Source organism: Salmo salar, chromosome 03, assembly GCF_965601325.2.
Source record: "Salmo salar chromosome 03, fSalSal1, whole genome shotgun sequence".
NCBI classification, from domain to species: Eukaryota; Metazoa; Chordata; class Actinopteri; order Salmoniformes; family Salmonidae; genus Salmo; species Salmo salar.
In genome coordinates, this window is record NC_138293.1 from 34,298,438 (window position 1) to 34,317,053 (window position 18,616).

General features: G+C 41.3%; 1 protein-coding gene across 5 annotated transcripts in view; it reads left to right on the forward strand.

Annotated features, from left to right (window-relative positions):
- Nucleotides 1-4,569: 4,569 nt before the first annotated feature.
- The window catches only part of obscnb (obscurin, cytoskeletal calmodulin and titin-interacting RhoGEF b), a 109,143-nt gene continuing 95,096 nt past the window's right edge, over nt 4,570-18,616 (forward strand). For all 5 annotated transcript variants that reach the window (XM_082973449.1, XM_082973450.1, XM_082973453.1 and 2 more), the window contains exons 1-2: nt 4,570-4,780; nt 14,821-15,919. In XM_082973449.1, the coding sequence (XP_082829575.1) occupies nt 14,830-15,919 (1,090 nt within the window). In that variant the 5' untranslated portion in view covers nt 4,570-4,780; nt 14,821-14,829. The remainder of the gene's footprint in view (nt 4,781-14,820; nt 15,920-18,616) is intronic.

The following is an 18,616-nucleotide window of genomic DNA, read 5'->3' on the forward strand; positions in this document are numbered from 1 at the left end:
GCCTTGGGTCAAACGTTTCGGGGAGCCTTCCACAGGCTTCCCACAATAAGGTGAGTGAATTTTGGCCCATTCCTCCTGACAGAGCTGGTGTAACTGAGTCAGGTTTGTAGGCCTCCTTGCTCGCACATGCTTTTTCAGTTTTGCCCACACATTTTTTATTTGATTGAGGTCATGGTTTTGTGATGGCCACTCCAATACCTTGAATTTGTTGTCCTTAAGCCATTTTGCCACATCTTTGGAAGTATGCTTGGGATCATTGTCCATTTGGAAGACCCATTTGCGACCAAGCTTTAGCTTCCTGACTGATGTCTTGAGATGTTGCTTCAATATATCCACATAATTTTATTTCCTCGTGATGCCATCTATTTTGTGAAGTGCACCAGTCCCTCCTGCAGCAAAGCACCCTCACAACATGAAGCTGACACCCCCGTGCTTCACGGTTGGGATGGTGTTCTTCGGCTTGCAAGCATCCCCCTTTTTCCTCCAAACATAACGATGGTCATATTGGCAAACAGTTCTATTTTTGTTTCATCAGACCAGAGGACATTTCTCCAAAAAGTACGATCTTTGTCCCCATGTGCAGTTGCAAACCGTAGTCTGGCTTTTTTATGGCAGTTTTGGAGCAGTGGCTTCTTCCTTGCTGAACGGCCTTTCAGGTTATGTCGATATAGGACTCGTTTAACTGTGGATATAGATACTTTTGTACCTGTTTACTCCAGCATCTTCACAAGTTCCTTTGCTGTTGTTCTGGGATTGATTTGCACTTTTCGCACCAAAGTACGTTCATCTCTAGGAGACAGAACGTGTCTCCTTCCTGAGCGGTATGACGGCTGTGTGGTCCCATGGTGTTTATACTTGCGTACTATTGTTTGTACAGATGAACGTGGTACCTTCAGGCATTTGGAAATTGCTCCCAATGATGAACCCGACTTGTGGAGGTCTACAGTTTTTTTCTGAGGTCTTTTGATTTTCCCATGATGTCAAGCAAAGAGGCACTGAGTTTGAAGGTAGGCCTTGAAATAGATCCACAGGTACACCTTCAATTGACTCAAATGATGTCAATTAACCTATCAGAAGCTTCTAAAGCCATGACATCATTTTCTGGAATTTTCCAAGCTGTTTAAAGACACAGTCAACTTAGTGTATGTAAACTTCTGACTCACAGGAATTGTGATACAGTGAATTTTAAGTGAAATATTCGGTCTGTAAACAATTGTTGGAAAATTTACTTGTGTCATGCACAAAGTAGATGTCCTAACCGACTTGCCAAAACTATAGTTTGTTAACAAGAAATTTGTGGAGTGGTTGAAAAACAAGTTTAATTGACGCCAACCTAAGTGTATGTAAACTTCTGACTTCAACTGTATCTTTAATACGATATTTGTAGAATAAAGCCCTATTTGCACTTGACTAGTGTTCCTAGAGAACATCGGTTATGTATTTGTGCTGTGTTGGTATTTATTTAACTGATAATGCCAGAGAAGCTGGTGTTTGGAGGATATATTGGCACTGGTGTTGTTCGTCGAGGGCTGACAAACCGTGTCAATATATCCTCCAAACACCAGCTTTGAGGGCATTATCATTTTTATACAACTGGTTACCAACATATTCAAATAATGATTGAAATATTTTAATGAAAAACATTATTTTGATGAATTTATGAATACTAGACTCAGCAAAAAAAAAGAAATGTCGTCTCACTGTCAACTGCGTTTATTTTCAGCAAACTTAAAGTGTAAATATTTGTGTGAACATAACAAGATTCAAGAACTGAGACATAAATAGAACAAGTTCCACAGACATGTGACTAACAGAATTTGAATAATGTGTCCCTGAACAAACTTGCACCTGCAAGTTCCTGGACATTTCTGGGGGGAATGGCCCTAGCCCTCACCCTCCGATCCAACAGGTCCCAGACGTGCTCAATGGGTTTGAGATCCGGGCTCTTCGCTGGCCATGGCAGAACACTGACATTCCTATCTTGCAGGAAATCACACACAGAACGAGTAGTATGGCTGGTGGCATTGTCATGCTGGAGGATCATGTCAGGATGAGCCTGCAGGAAGGGTACCACATGAGGGAGGAGGATGTCTTCCCTGTAACGCACAGCGTTGATATTGCCTGCAATGACAACAACCTCAGTCCGATGATGCTGGGACACATCGCCCCAGACCAAGACGGACCCTCCACCTCCAAATCAATCCCGCTCCAGAGTACAGGCCTCGGTGTAACGCTCATTCCTTCGACGATAAACGCAAATCCGACCATCACCCCTGGTGAGACAAAACCGCGACTCATCAGTGAAGAGCACTTTTTGCCAGTCCTGTCTGGTCCAGCAACGGTGGGTTTGTGCCCATAGGCGACATTGTTGCTGGTGATGTCTGGTGAGGACCTTCCTTACAACAGGCCTACAAGCCCTCAGTCCAGCTTCTCTCAGCGCATTGCGGACAGTCTGGGCACTGATGGAGGGATTTTTCGTTTCTGGTGTAACTCAGGCAGTTGTTGTTGCCATCCTGTACCTGTCCCGCAGGTGTGATGTTCGGATGTACCGATCCTGTGCAGGTGTTGTTACAGGTGGTCTGCCACTGCGAGGACGATCAGCTGTCCATCCTGTCTCCCTGTAGTGCTGTCTTAGGTGTCTCACAGTATGGACATTGCAATTTATTGCCTGGGCCACATCTGCAGTTCTCATGCCTCCTTGCAGCATGCCTAAGGCACGTTCACGTAGATGAGCAGGGATGCTGGGCATCTTTCTTTTGGTGTTTTTCAGAGTCAGTAGAAAGGCCTCTTCAGTGTCCTAAGTTTTCTTAACTGTGACCTTAATTGCCTACCGTCTGTAAGCTGTTAGTGTTTTAATGACCGTTCCACAGGTGCATGTTCATTAATTGTTTATGGTTCATTGAACAAGCATGGGAAACAGTGTTTAAACCCTTTACAATGAAGATCTGTGAAGTTATTTGTATTTTATGAATTATCTTTGAAAGACAGGGTCCTGAAAAAGGGACGTTTCTTTTTTTGCTGAGTTTATTTAATCCTTCCACATCTAGGGTTGCTACCCATGCCGGATGGTAGTTTGTTCTATCCGTTCGGTTGTTATAGGCCTGGCATAGAAAATTTGCTCACTCGTCAGGACACTGTTGTTCAGAGGATCTAGCCAACAACACAGCTAACACAATAACTTCAATCTGAAGCTGGAAAGACTGCAAACTAGCTGCACTTCGTTTCGTTTTAACTTTTTTCAATGGATATTTCTTTGTATATATCCATGAAAATGATGCCAGCTGATTCATGGTTTCTATTGGCTGAGAAACACTGCCTGCCTGTCTGTCTCTTCCCTACTCCTGACAAGTTCATTATGAGACAGCTGGAGATCCAATTTGAATATTGAAACAATGTTGCAAATGTTGGATAATCAGACAGCAAGATTTATACAAATCTCCATAGTTGAAAACTAAAAAAAGAAATTTGAGATAATGTCTAGATGCTTTTTATAGTAGTGATCAAGTTTATAAAGTGCCTGGCTGGGCTGATGAGACAGCGGATTGCACTGTCAGATTGAACAGAGTAAATAAGCATTTTAATGTCATAGCTTTAGCCGTGGTAATTTGTGGAATGGACACTGGTTGGAATGCGGTTTTAACCAATAAGCATTCAGGATTAGACCCACCGGTTGTGTAATATCCCAGAATGTCAATTATTCCAGAGGACGATTCGGACGGGATTAGTTTTTTCCAAACTGCTCCCTGTAATGCTCTTTTTTATTTATCTATATATAAATTGCCACTGTGACAACAATTTTGGACCCCCTCCCTAAATGTGGAGTATGAAATAATTTTCACATAACAAATTTTTGCTATCGTTCTTTTTTTACATCCGTTATTAGACAGAAAATGCAGATAAATTGTTGAATGATTATGAACATGGTCTTTTGCCTGCTAATGCCTGCAATGCAGTTAATAAAACGATATGACAACAATAACGTCTAATGTAACTGGCCCCTCTTCCAGTACAACTGGCCCCAGCTTGCACCCCCCCCCCCCCCCCCCCCCCCCCCCCCCAGTTGAAATGGTCTAGAATCGCCACTGCTACAAGAGGACACCAACGTACACACCTCTGTAGTTTTTTCTATTTTCAATTTTTTTCTGGAACTCAGTCAGTCTTAAATTACTGTTGAGAGTTACAAAAGGTGCAATTTTGAAAATTGGTTGTCCATCAGTAGTTTTCCTCTTTTTATATGTCACTCACTGACAGTCACTCAATTAGCCCATGTCACTTTTTTTATCGGTTAATTAGTCTAGCCAGCTATCTAAACTTGTAGTATTCATGGCCGAAAAATACCGCACAGGGTTGATTTTGATTTTGTTAGTCACTTTCATTCAGATATCATATAAACATGGCATGAGTAATGTTTCAGGGTAGTCAGATAGATAACCTATAGCAGCCTGTCCAGACCCATGCTCCAGCACCTAGGCTATCTCTTCATTAAATGACAAGTCTATTTTGGAATGGAGGCTGCACCAAAATAGGAACGTTAGCTGTTTGGCATCATGTGGTACCAAATTAGAAAAAAAGAAAGCGTAGTCAACCATCCACCGCAGGAGACTGGGGGAATGTTACGCTTTCCTGGATACACAATCATCATTGTAGGGATATTGATACTCACCGGACATACATTTATTGGATCTCAACGGCAAAGATTGGATTATTTTACGCTGTAAAACTTGAAGTTTTAGTTCACATGTTTCAGCGCTTGTTTTATCAGAGTGGCTGAAGACTCACGGTGAGCAAATCATTGCTGAAGTTGAACTAACCCAGTTCCCAGTTTAAATAACCTAAAAGGACATTCAATTTGCAATCACTGATCAACATAATTTATAGTTTAATAAGGCATAATTCATATATTTTTGAATGGGAATCGAGTGTCGTTATTTTAGAGGAATCATGTTTATTAATGTGCTTTATGTTTGTGGTGACAGTTTTACCTTCCCCCAAAAATATGTTTTCATAACTTATTTATTTAATTACAATGAGCAACTTTGTTGGTCCGAGAATACCGTCAGTAAAACGTTGTTTTTTTTTTGCCGGCTATCTAGCCTACACAAAACCAACTACATAAAATATGTATGATCAATTTCAATAGGCTAATGGTATTGGCAAGTTTATTAAACAATATAGAACAAAGAAGCGTTTCCTTCAGTTGTGGTGCCCTATCAAAACAGTTGATCCCTCTTCGCTTCTACAAATGGCAATGGACAGAGACGCGGCCCGACAGCTGAGGTTATTTTGGGTACAGGCAGCTCAGGGGAGTGAGGTGACAAAGATGGCAAATGTCACCCTTTCAAAGACACATATCTGTTCTATTTAACCGTGTTAAAACATAATTTGTCCCAATCTGGCGGTGTGTTGATGTCAGTTTACCTTCGTCATTTCAACGTGGATAATTGACTAATCTTTGTTTAAGATGTTGATCAATCAACAACCTATATTCACCCACTCAAAAAGACAGCCAAACGTTTGTTGAATTTCCATGTGTTATCACTCTGCTTTCAACCTTCTACAAGCACAACCAAATTTCAATGGAAAAACAATGTCTGATTTTTGGTTTAATTGTCACCCAAATGTCTATCACTGCGCTTTCAATCATTTAAAAGCAAAGTTAAAATGGGAATTGAATGTCAGATATATATATATATATTTTTATATAACAGATGAATGTGTTATCACTGTGGTTCATCTAATAGCAGAACCAAATTACCTGGATTGCAATTGAGATTAGCCTACATTAAAAGTACATAATGCTAGTAATCAATGAAGTTCGAGATTCTGCGCAGATTATTACAGGAATTGTGATGATCTCCACGACCTATGCATGTTATCTTGAACATGCACGCTCTATATGATTACATTAAAAGAAATGTATAGTTAACACTCAAAATGTGACCATGGATGTGTTATTCATTGGAAAGTTGAATGTTACATTAGTTTGTAAGATAGCCTTAACTTTAGGCTATTTATCGGATTACAAAAGTAATATTGAATTGTGTTTGGTTGGCAATGCGACCAAATATCAACGTTTAAAGGAGATCTATCTAGTGCTTGGAAAGTTTCATTTGAGCCAATGGCTTAATCCCATTCTTTAACTTGTATTTTTCGTTGAGTTGGAGATGTGAATCCGACATATCATTTGTTAACTTTAATAGTTAATAGGATATGTATTGTAGGGTTTTAATTGTATTTCAAAAGTGATATTGTTTCACATTTTGATGGTACTATGCACAGGATACACGTGGTATACACCATCCAACTAAATCCGTACTTGCAGGTTCCTTCTCGACAATGCAACAACAATAAGAAATATTAAAAGATAAGAATAGGAACATAAAGTAAATGGTTCAGTAGAATAGAATAAACATTTGAGTATAATACAGGAAGGTACAATTTATAGTCCAATATTTACACATAACTTGTATCAGAGAAAAGGGGGATTTGCAAGTGTTTAAATTGTGCAATAGTATATTTGAGTCTGGTAACAGCAATTGTGATGTGTGTATATAACAGTGTTTCTGTGTGTGTGTGTGTGTGTGTGTGTGTGTGTGTGTGGTGTGTGTGTGTGTGTGTGTGTGTGTGTGTGTGTGTGTGTGTGTGTGTGTGTGGATGTGTGTATATCCACACAGCCTTATTCTAAAATTGATTAAATTGTTATTTTTCCTCATCAATCTACACACAATACCCCATAATGACAAAACAAAAACAGGTTTCTAGAAATTCTTGCTAACTTAAAAACTGAAATATCACATTTACAGAAGTATTCAGACCCTTTACTCAGTACTTTGTTGAAGCACCTTTGGCAGCGATTACAGCCTCAACACTTCTTGGGTATGACGCTACAAGCTTGGCACACCTGTATTTGAGGAGTTTCTCCCATTCTTCTCTGCAGATCCTCTCAAGCTCCGTCAGGTTCAAATCAAATCAAATCAAATGTATTTATATAGCCCTTCTTACATCAGCTGATATCTCAAAGTGCTGTACAGAAACTCAGCCTAAAACCGCAAACAGCAAGCAATGCAGGTGTAGAAGCACGGTGGCTAGGAAAAACTCCCTAGAAAGGTTGGATGGGGAGCGTTGCTGCACAGCTATTTTCAGGTCTCTTCAGAGATGTTAGATCGGGTTCATGTCCAGACTGGCTGGGCCACTCAAGGACATTCAGAGACTTGTCCCGAAGCCACTCCTGCATTGTCTTGGCTGTGTGCTTAGGGTCGTTGTCCTGTTGGAAGGTGAACCTTTGGCCCAGTCTGAGGGCCTGAGTGCTCTGGAGCAGGTTTTGATCAAGGATCTTTCTGTACTTTGCTCCATTTATCTTTGACTTGATCCTGACTAGTCTCCAAGTCCCTGCCGCTGAAAAACATCCCCACAGCATGATGCTGCCACCACCATGCTTCACAGTAGGTATAGTGCCAGGTTTCCTCCAGACGTGACGCCTGGCATTCAGGCCAAAGAGTTCAATCTTGGTTTCATCAGACCAGATAATCTTGTTTCTCATGGTCTGAGATTCTTTAGGTGCCTTTTGGCTTACTCCAAGTGGGTTGTCATGGGCCTTTTACTGGGGAGTGGTTCTGTCTGGCCACTCTACCATAAAGGCCTGATTGGTGGAGTGCTGCAGAGATGGTTGTCCTTCTGGAAGGTTCTCCCAGCTCCACAGAGGAACTCTAGAGCTCTGTCAGAGTGACCATTGGGTTCTTGGTCACCTCCCTGACCAAGGCCCTCCTCCCCCAACTGCTCAGTTTTGCCGGTCGGCCAGCTCAAGGAAGAGTCTTGGTGCTTCCAAACTTCTTCCGTGTAAGAATGATGGAGGCCACTGTGTTCTTGGGGACCTTCAATGCTGCAGACATTTTTTGTTACTCTCTCCAGATCTGTGCCTCGAAACAATTCACAGAGCTCTACAGACAATTCCATTGACATCATTGGCTTGGTTTGTGCTCTGACATGCACTGTTTAAAAAAAAAATGTATCCTTTATTTAACTAGGCAAGTACAAAATGTGGAAAAAGTCAAGGGGTCTGAATACTTTCCGAAGGCGCTGTATGTCTATGTGAGTGAATTATTGAATTGAATTATTGAATTGAATTGTGTTTGGTTGTCAACACAAACAAATATTAACATTTGAAGGATATTATTATATATATTTTTGTCCTATTCTTTGACTTTTGTTTTTGGTTGAGATTGAGATGTGAATCCAACATATCAACTAATAATTTGTAGACAAACTGGAATTAAAGCCAGACTAAGTAAGTGGCAGAGATGGCAGTATCTAAACAGAAGGTACATCTCCTTCAAATGTTGATATTTGGTTGCTTTGACAAAATCACTAAATATCAATAATCAACCAAAGCTTGAAACCCTAGGCCTATTTTATTGTATTTATTTAGCTGAATTCTGGATAGAATTGAAACAATAGCTGTTGATGACTTTGTGAATGCTATATAGGGCTAAATAACGTAATTGATGATATATGAGTGATAAAGTATGGTCACATTTCATTTGCTCTGTTAAACATACCTTTTGGAATGACTTGATTGGAACAGTGAATCTATTTAGTTTTTAAGTCGAGATTTCTCACCAATCCTTCTCATAATCGCACATTGGTAATATTCAGTGAAAACATCATAGGTAAGCAGGGCTGGGCTTGGTTAAAACCATGGATGGTCTCTCCAGTGGCGTAGCGGTCAAGGCACTGCATCGCAGTGTTGCGGCGTCATTACAGCCTGGGGTTCTATCCCAGCGGTAACCGGGAGTCCCATACGGTGAGGCACAATTCGCCCAGCATCGTCCGGGTTAGGGGAGGGTTTGGACGGGGAGGCTTTACTTGGCTCATCGCGCTCTAGCTACTCCTTGGGGCTGGCCGGGCGCCTGGAGGCTGACTCGGTCGTCAGTCCTCCGACAAATTGGTACGGCTGGCTTCCGGGTTAAGTGTGCGGGTGTTAAGAAGCGAGGCTTGGCGGGTCATGTTTCGGGAGGACGCATGACCTCTCCTGAGCCCGTTGGGAGTTGCAGCGATGAGACAAGATTGCAATTGGATATCACAAAACCGGGGGAAATTACAACATAAAATAAAAAATAAAACCCTGAATGGTAGGCCAAAGGGTAGCTCTATATAGATATATTCTCCAGTAGTAGGTGCTGCTCAACCTACAGCTTTTTATTCTGATAGCGGATATAATGTTGAAGAGCTGACGTTGTTTTCAAGGTACAAATTCAACATATTTCATACAAGGTTGGTCTATAGATACGGTTCCATCCAATTGGCGACAGATGTTCATGTGAATATTCAAAACTCCGTATAAAGACAATATATGCATTTTTCCATCAGTGGTGTTTCCACCAAACTAATTTATTGCAGATAAAAGTCAGTGCTTAATGACTTTAGAGTTTTCATGTACCGATTAAAAATGTTAAGTTCACTGTGTTTCCATCACGAGAATCGCGAGAATATTTTTATCTGTCAAACGGCAGTCAAGCATCGATCATGTCACCAGAATAAGATCCTCAATATTTATTGGAAAGGAGCATCAAGCTCATCACCGTACACTTTCACCACCCTGTGAAGTTCATCACAATGTATGTCTTCTGTAGCCTAACAAACGGCATGGTTTCCAGAGTCGTAGTGGGAGGATCACGCACCATATTATCACGTGACTCTAAATTGATTTCAGTATGATGGTTATTATATCAATATTTGCGCATAAAGGAATTTTCACCGACATTTCTAGCAAAATACATTTTACAGGCACAAAAAGATCGCACCATGTCCAACGAACAAATTATCTGCCAGCATTTGCACAATTGTACCGAAAAGTCCTGTTTCCATCACAGCTGTCGTGATGTAGTTTTATACCGTATGACTTTACTCGTATGAAAACTGTGGATAGAAGTCATTTATGTTGAAATTTGGTTACCATGATAACATAATCATGTGCTTGAAATTTCACCCTCAAAACAACAGTTTACGATGATAACTTTTGTTGTTGTTGACAAATTACGTTTACATTTTTTTATTCAACCAGTTTGTGCCCAGTGGGAATCCAACTGCTCCACTTTCGATGCACCTTTTTATGGAAGTGTGTACTGTAGGTGTTATTTGACCTTGATAGTGATAGGGGTCTGGTTGATTGCCTACGTCACACTGCAATCGTATATAATATGATTTGACGTCATTTTCTTTGTGACCAATGATCTTGAGCCTTCTTGGATAGGCACTTCTAATGTAAATCTATGGCAGCACCCAAGGGGCTTGAACTTCGAGTTCTCCTCGTAGATTTTGCGGTGACGTAGTGTTCCCATGAGTGACAGAAGCCAATCACTGAGCCAATCACGGCGCAACTAGAGAACATTACCAACCCTTACGCTCCGTATTTTCCGCTGGCTTCCCCACCACCACAAAAAGCACCTAGCTAGGCTGAAACACCTACATTTTGCAGCTGCCTTACTCAAGAAAGCAAAAAAGAACCATGTTTCTATGCAGCTTTATTAACTCTATGATTGTTTGCAAAGTAATATGTGACACGTATTAATGACAAAATAACAGGCAAAAAAAAAAGTGATGTTGTTTACTCTATATCACAGTGTTTTAGTTGGGTCTCTGTCCAGGGTTGGCAAATGTGCTATACAAAATGATAAAAATGCAGATTGTTACATTGAATGTCACAATTTGACGTAACCTAGAAACATTATGTGCAATGTGTTCTTAAAAGTCACCAAATTTACAGCATGCTTTGTGTATTTTGTCGTTGAATTTTAAGTCAGCATTGTGTAGTGGTTATGTAATTGTAAACAGATAAAGTAAAGACCTGTAAAACAACTCTCTACTAGGCTGTGGGATTTGCTCTATAAATGTTTTAACTACTGAGATACTATTGTTATCTACAGAAGTCTAGAGAGGACATATTAATAAAAACAAATAGTTCCCACGTTATATTGAGATAACAACTTATTTAACTCATGATTACTACATAACAAAAGTTGTTTTATCGAGATCACAAAATAATTTTCTCATGATCACAAAAGTTGTTTTGTGGAGATCAAGAGATAATCAAAGTACCACATATAATCCATTAATTTGTTCAGATGCATGATAACCACTTCATCAAGGAGCCCTGTCACTGTGTTGACCCCATTTAAGCCCTGAACGATGCCTGACCAGCAGCCCTGTCTCCCAGGCTGTCCCCAAGACCACAGCCAATCGCATGCAAGGAACAAAGCAGCTAACTTGGCTAGTCTTGTCAGCTAGCTAGTTAGCTAGGTAGTCTCGTTAGCTAGGAAGAAAGCTAGCAAGCTAGTCTGTTATCTATGCTGGTTGTTAGCTTGCATAACTGATATGGCAGAGCCCCACCTGTTTTGAGCCACATGTGTTTAGCTAAAACTATATATATAATATATATACAGTACCAGTCAAAAGTTTGGACATACCTACTAATTCAAGGGTTTTTCTTTATGTTTACTATTTTCTACATTGTAGAATAATAGTGAAGACATCAAAACTATGAAATAACACATACAGAATCATGTAGTAACAAATAAATAAAAATATTTTCGATTTTAGAGTCTTCAAAGTAACCACCCGTTGCCTTGATGACAGCTTTGCACACTCTTGGCATTCTTTCAACCAGCTTCACCTGGAATGCTTTTCCAGCATTCTTGAAGGAGTTCCCACATATGCTAAGCACTGGTTCCTGCTTTTCTTTCACTCTGCGGTCCAACTCATTACAAACCATGTCAATTGGGTTGAGGTCGGGTGATTGTGGAGGCCAGGTCATCTGATGCAGCACTCCATCACTCTCCTTCTTTGTCAAATAACCCTTGCACAGCCTGGAGGTGTGTTGGTTTATAGTTCCACTAAGCGCAAACCAGATGGGATGGCGTATCGCTGCAGAATGCTGTGGTAGCCATGCTGGTTAAGTGTGCTTTGAATTCTAAATAAATCACAGACAGTGTCACCAGCAAAGCACCCTCACACCATCACACCTACTCCTCCATGCTTCATGGTGTGAACTACACATGCAGAGATCATCCATTCACCTACCCTGCATCTCACAAAGACACGCCAAATTTGGACTCATCAGACCAAAGGACAGATTTCCTCTTGTCTAATGTCCATTCCTCGTGTTTCTTGGCCCAAGCAAGTCTCTTCTTATTATTGGTGTCCTTTAGCAGTATTTTGACCATGAAGGCCTGATTTACATAGTCTCCTCTGAACAGTTGATGTTGAGATGTGTCTGTTACTTGAACTCTGTGAAGCATTTATTTGGGCTGCAATTTCTGAGGCTGGTAACTCTAATGAACTTATCCTCTGCAGCAGAGTTAACTCTGGGTCCTCATGAGAGCCAGTTTCATAATAGTGCTTGATGGTTTTTGCTACTGCACTTGAAGAAACTTTAAAAGTTCTTGACATTTTCCAAATTGTCTGACCTTCATGTCTTAAAGTAATGATAGACTGTCGTTTCTCTTTGCTTATTTGAGCTGTTCTTGACATAATATGGACTTGGTATTTTACCAGATAAGGCTATCCTCCCTATACCACCCATACCTTGTTACAACACAACTGATTGGCTCAAATGCATTAAGAAGGAAAGAAATTCCACAAATTAACTTTTAACAAAGAACACCTGTTAAGTGAAATGCATTCCAGATAACTACCTCATGAAGCTGGTTGAGACATTGCCAAGATTGTGCAAAACTGTCATCAAGGCAAAGGGTGGCTAGTTTGAATAATCTCATATATAAAATATGCTTTGATTTGTTTAACACTTTTTTGGTTACTACATGATTCCATATGTGTTATTTCATAGTTTTGATGTCTTCACTATTATTCTACAATGTAGAAAATAGTAAAAATAAAGAAAAACCCTGGAATGAGTAGGTGTGTCCAAACTTTTGACTGGAACCGTATATATTTATATATTTTTGTTTTTCATGTTATTTTGTCATTAATACGTGTCACTTATCAGTTTGAAAACATTGTAAAAAAAATCTACTAACTAGCTAGATAGCTTGCTTACAAGACCAGCCATGCTAGCTACATTGTTGCTTGCGATTGGCTCTGGTCTTGGGGGTGGCATACAGACTCAGAGTTACCTGTCAGGCATCATTCAGAGCTTAAATGCCCCACGATGGATTAGATGCCCCAAGAACTCTTACTTAGCTCAAGATCAGGGACATTCAGCTTGCTAACCTTCTAACTTATAAACTGATAATGAGCTCCAAACACAAATGAAAGCATGATGTTAGCATGAAATGCACCATCTTTAGTGTAGCAATCAATAAAAACATACCGTAATTTCCGGACTATTAAGCGCACCTGAATATAAGCCGCACCCACTGAATTAAAACATTTTTTTTATTTCGAACATAAATAAGCCGCACATGTCTAAAAGCCGCAGGTGCCTACCGGTACATTGAAACAAATGAACTTTACACAGGCTTTAACGAAACACGGCTTGTAACAAAAATAAATAGGCTTTAACGAAACACGGCTTGTAACAAAAATAAATAGGCTTTAACGAAACACGGCTTGTAACAAAAAATAAAAAATTTGCAGTAAACAGTAGCCTACCAAGAAAGTCATTGCTCCAGACCAAGCTCCCGTGCAGCAGCTCTATTTCCTTTTCCAACAGCCAGATCAATCGCCTTCAACTTGAAAGCTGCATCATATGCATTTCTCCGTGTCTTTGCCATGATGGGGGTGACAAAATGACTACCGTAATCTGAATGATGGGAAGTTTGAGCGCGCTCGATTAAATCTAAACAGTAAACAAAAAAGTTGTTTGACCTTAACCCGTTCGGCAATTTCATTGGTCTAATGAAAGCTTCATGCCGGCAAAAAACTGAGCACGTCACAGAATGTGTTTAATTTTACATTTTTAAATTTGAAAGCGGGAAAAATCCATATATTAGCCGCGTCATTGTTTAAGCCGCGAGGTTCAAAGCCTGGGAAAAAAGTTGCGGCTTATAGTCCGGAAATTACGATATGTGCTGATCCACTGTGGGCTTTGCCACCCCAGCCATTCAGTCACTCTATCATCAATGTGTCCACTCCTATTTACAGAGTTTATCTCGTAATCTCGACAAAACAACATTTGTTATGTCGTGATCGTGAGAAAATTATCTTGTGATTATAGAAAAAACAACTTTTGTTATGTCGTGATCTTGAGATAAATAAGTTGGGATCTCAACATAACGAGATAATGTTTTAAAAAAATGTGTATGTCCTTTTTGAACCGTAGTTATTAGTCATCAATGCATATCTTAAATTTTGTTGACTTCCATGGCAGACAGACTTCACTAAAAATATCTGAGCCATGTGTGAGGCATGTTAACACATTCTTCCAAGTTCCTATGAAAACTATCTCAATTTGCAGCAAACAATTCACTCCGTAGTGGCACACTCAAACACATTATGCCTCTATGTGAGAACAAGGTTTTCCAAACCTTCAAGTCATTACTTCCTGGTGTAGTGTTATTACATGATCATGTTAGGCATTAGTGTCAGGCATGAGAAGGATGAGACACTAGAGGTCGTGTAGTGTCATACATGTGTGACATTGTAGTTCAAGAGGCAAGTGATTTAAATGATTGACAACAACAATAGGACATCTTGCTTTTTTTGCCTCATGATCTTGATATATCTTAGTATTTTTCTATAAGTGTATCTATATTACCCTCACTTACTGGATATATTATTCTATACTTCTATATTCTATACTCATGAATTGATTCCTTTCAATTGTGTGTTTCTATTCTAAATGGCATTATTTCCTTGGTAATCTAGGAACAAGTAATGGACCAGAACCTGTTTGGAGGGGCCCCCAGATTCCTCACGCGGCCCAAAGCATTCGCAGTGTGCGTGGGCAAGGATGCCACTCTAAGCTGCACCATCGTGGGCAACCCCACCCTACTGATTACCTGGGAAAAGGAGAAGCTACGTCTGACCTCTGGGGGCCGCTTCAAGACGGTGGATGATGGTAATGTCTACCGCCTCACCATCTACGATCTAACCCTGGAAGACAGCGGCCTGTACATGTGCCGGGCCAAAAACAACGTCGGGGAGGCATACGCATGTGTAACCCTTCATGTAGGCCTTCCACAGGAGATGGTGGAGAGGGCCCCCGTCTTCATGGTCAAGCCTACCTCTGCACGCGTGGGTCTGGGGGGCGATGTGGTCTTCCACTGCCGGGTTGCTGCTTACCCAGAGCCCAAATTTGACTGGGATAAGGACGGGCGTTACCTAGCCGAGACAAACCGCATCAAGGTGTCCTCGGACGGCGACAGCAGCTCCCTGAGGATCCAGAGCGTGCGCAGCCTAGACAGCGGCATGTATACCTGCCGCGCCCAGAACTCGGTGGGCAGGTCGAACTCTGCCGCCACCTTGGTCATAGACACCCAGGACTCCCGTCACCTGGGCCAGGACAAGAGCACCTCCCTCCTCTCCCACATGCAGAAGCGTAAAGAAGGGATCTCCATCTACCGCGCAGCAGAGACCAGCAGCTCCTCTCACAACTCCACCACCACCTCTTCCACGGCCACCACTATGGTCACAGACGGGCTGAGCGGTCTGGGTCTGGACCACGGCAGCGCAGCACTGATCAGCCAGCTACCCAAAAGCGTCTTCACCCGCACCTGCACGGTGACTGAGGGCAAGCATGCCAAGCTCAGCTGCTTCGTGACGGGTCACCCCAAGCCTCATATCATCTGGAGGAAGGATGGGACGAACATCGGCGAGGGACGAAGGCACATCATGTATGAGGACCAGGCCGAGAATTTCATCCTCAAGATCCTGTACTGCAAGCAGAGCGACAATGGCCTGTACACCTGTAATGCCTCCAATATGGCTGGACAAACCTACAGTGCTGTGCTGGTTATTGTTAAAGGTAAGAAGAGCTTTTTTGAAACCTTTTGACAAGCTTGATATACAGTATGCTCACTGGTGTAGCACACGCCCCCGCAGCCCTCATGGTTGGGGTTCCCCTGGAGGTCGGGCCCCCAGATAGCATATGAACACGCCATAAGCCATGATTTCATTTTTTGGAATGACGGGAAATTAGCTTTAAAACTTCAGATTTTTCTCTCAGCCTCATGACAAAATGTGTAAAATAGCACGAGATTAGCTATTAAACTGATTTTTTGGAGTCTATACCCCATTGCAAAAAAAATTACAATGTTTTCTTTTTTTGCAATGGGGGGGCCTTGCTCGGACCTTGCGGGGGGCCCCACTAAAATGTGCTACGCCACTGAATATGCTGTTATGTTGGTACAGTATTTCAATATACTGTAAATTATGTAAAATAATGAATTTACTCTCTGTATGATAATTTCAATTTCTCCATTCTAAAATAAAATGTTTAGCATTAGTTTTTAAATATCTCGCATTGCCTTACTCCCAAGTCTAGTTCATCACTTGGCTGCTGAGGTAAAAGTGAGGGTAGTTTTTCAATAAAATGATTAATGAAACATGGAGGGACATGACAATGCTTGTCATGTAGGGAGATGACCTTAGATTAACTCTCATGGCTCTATATGAATTGCTGATACTGGACTAGTATATATATTATAAATATATATATTTTAAATATAGCTGTCTGCAATGCAAGCCTGCATAACAGTTTGTCAGTCTTGTGATGTCAAGGTCCCCCTGTATTGGGCTTGTGTACTTCAAAACATTGGTTTCAAAGAGAGTATAAGCATGATAGCTAAAGGAATCTGAGGTTAACTGAGTGTTTCGCTTGAGATAGTGTATAATGTTATACAGTCATGCTCTTTCTGAAATTAATCTCAACAAGTCTGTCTACACCAATGACTGTATATTTGAATGGACAAAACCATCGCTCATGTGACACCATTCATTCCTATGTGAAGACTCAATAGCGCATTTAAGATGGCGTCTCATGGAGACATAACATGCGCAGTTTGAGCTAGTCCAGGTAGTGGCGTTGCAGGCTAGCTCAGTTCTGCCCCTTTTCATTGAGTTAGATTGACAACAAAGATTGCCATTTCCCCATTCACTATAATGGGGAATCCTGTTTTCTGCAAACAATGCTTGCAGTACCGCAGTCAGCCTTGAACTTCATGACTTGATGAGAGGGGTGGTCGTTCTCCCCTGGTCTACCCCACCAGAATTAACCAAAGTAAGCTAAAACGTTCACCTGAGCACAGATTTACTATTCTCCAACATACTGTAGACTTAAACTGCGCAACTAAGTGGTGGAATGCTGGCAGCGATATGAAGGAGGAGTGTTGTGTTTCATCTATTTTCTGCCGGTGATGAGTATTTCACAGTGGCTATTAGCCCGCTGTAACCCCCAGGCGCCAGAGCTAGGGTGACTTTCCATGAGCCACCCCTAATTGGCTAGAAGCCTGGAGCATGGATTATCAATGGCGGTTGTTAATCTCTGTCTCAATTTGACAGCGAGTGCAGAGCCTATGGCTGGCATTTGGTTGTGTCTGGTTATAATTGACGCCAGATAATGGATACTCGACATGCCTGCCTTGTTGTTGTGTTGTTGTTTTATAGGATTTTGTCGGGGGATTTGCAAAGGAGAGGGGCTGTATCCCTCTGCCCTGTATGCACCAGTGTTCCTATTAATACCAGATAATTTGATAACCCCCCTGAGATGCAAGAAGCAACTTTGGAAAAGGTCATAATAGAAACCTACTCAGTAGTCAAAGTCCCAGCCAAACGTTCAAAACACACACATTTAGATGATAGGATATGTGTAAAGATGAGAGCAGCACATAAAGGCTTACCCAAAATGTAAGTGAATATGATTTTCCCAAAAGCATAAGGCACTATTTTGAACCCACTGTAAATTGCCTTGTAAACTCATTCCATAATAAAGTTAACAGACAGTTACATCGTAGAGAACTAAAGCATTATTAATCAGTGGTGGAAAAAGTACTCAATTGGCATACTTGAGTAAAAGTAAAGATATCAAATCAAATGTATTTATGAAGCCCTTCTTACATAAGCTGATATCTCAAAGTGCTGTACAGAAACCCAGCCTAAAACCCCAAACAGCAAGCAATGCAGGTGTAGAAGCACAGTGGTTATGAAAAACTCCCTAGAAAGGCCAGAACCTAGGAAGAAACCTAGAGAGGAACCTGGCTCTGAGGGGTGGCCAGTCCTCTTCTGGCTGTGCCAGGTGGAGATTATAACAGAACATGGCCAAGATGTTCAAATGTTCATAGATGACCAGCAGGGTCAAATAATAATAATCACAGTGGCTGTTGAGGGTGCAACAGGTCAGCACCTCAGGAGTAAATGTCAGTTGGCTTTTCATAGCTGATCATTCAGAGTATCTCTACCGCTCCTGCTGTCTCTAGAGAGTTGAAAACAGCAGGTCTTGGACAGGTAGCACTTCCGGTGAACAGGTCAGGGTTCCATAGCCGCAGGCAGAACAGTTTAAACTGGAGCAGCAACACGGCCAGGTGGACTGGGGACAGCAAGGAGTCATCAGACCAGGTAGTCCTGAGGCATGGTCCTAGGGCTCAGGTCCTCCGAGAGAGAGAAAGAAAGAATTAGAGAGAGCATACTTAAATTCACACAGGACACCGGATAAGACAGGAGAAAT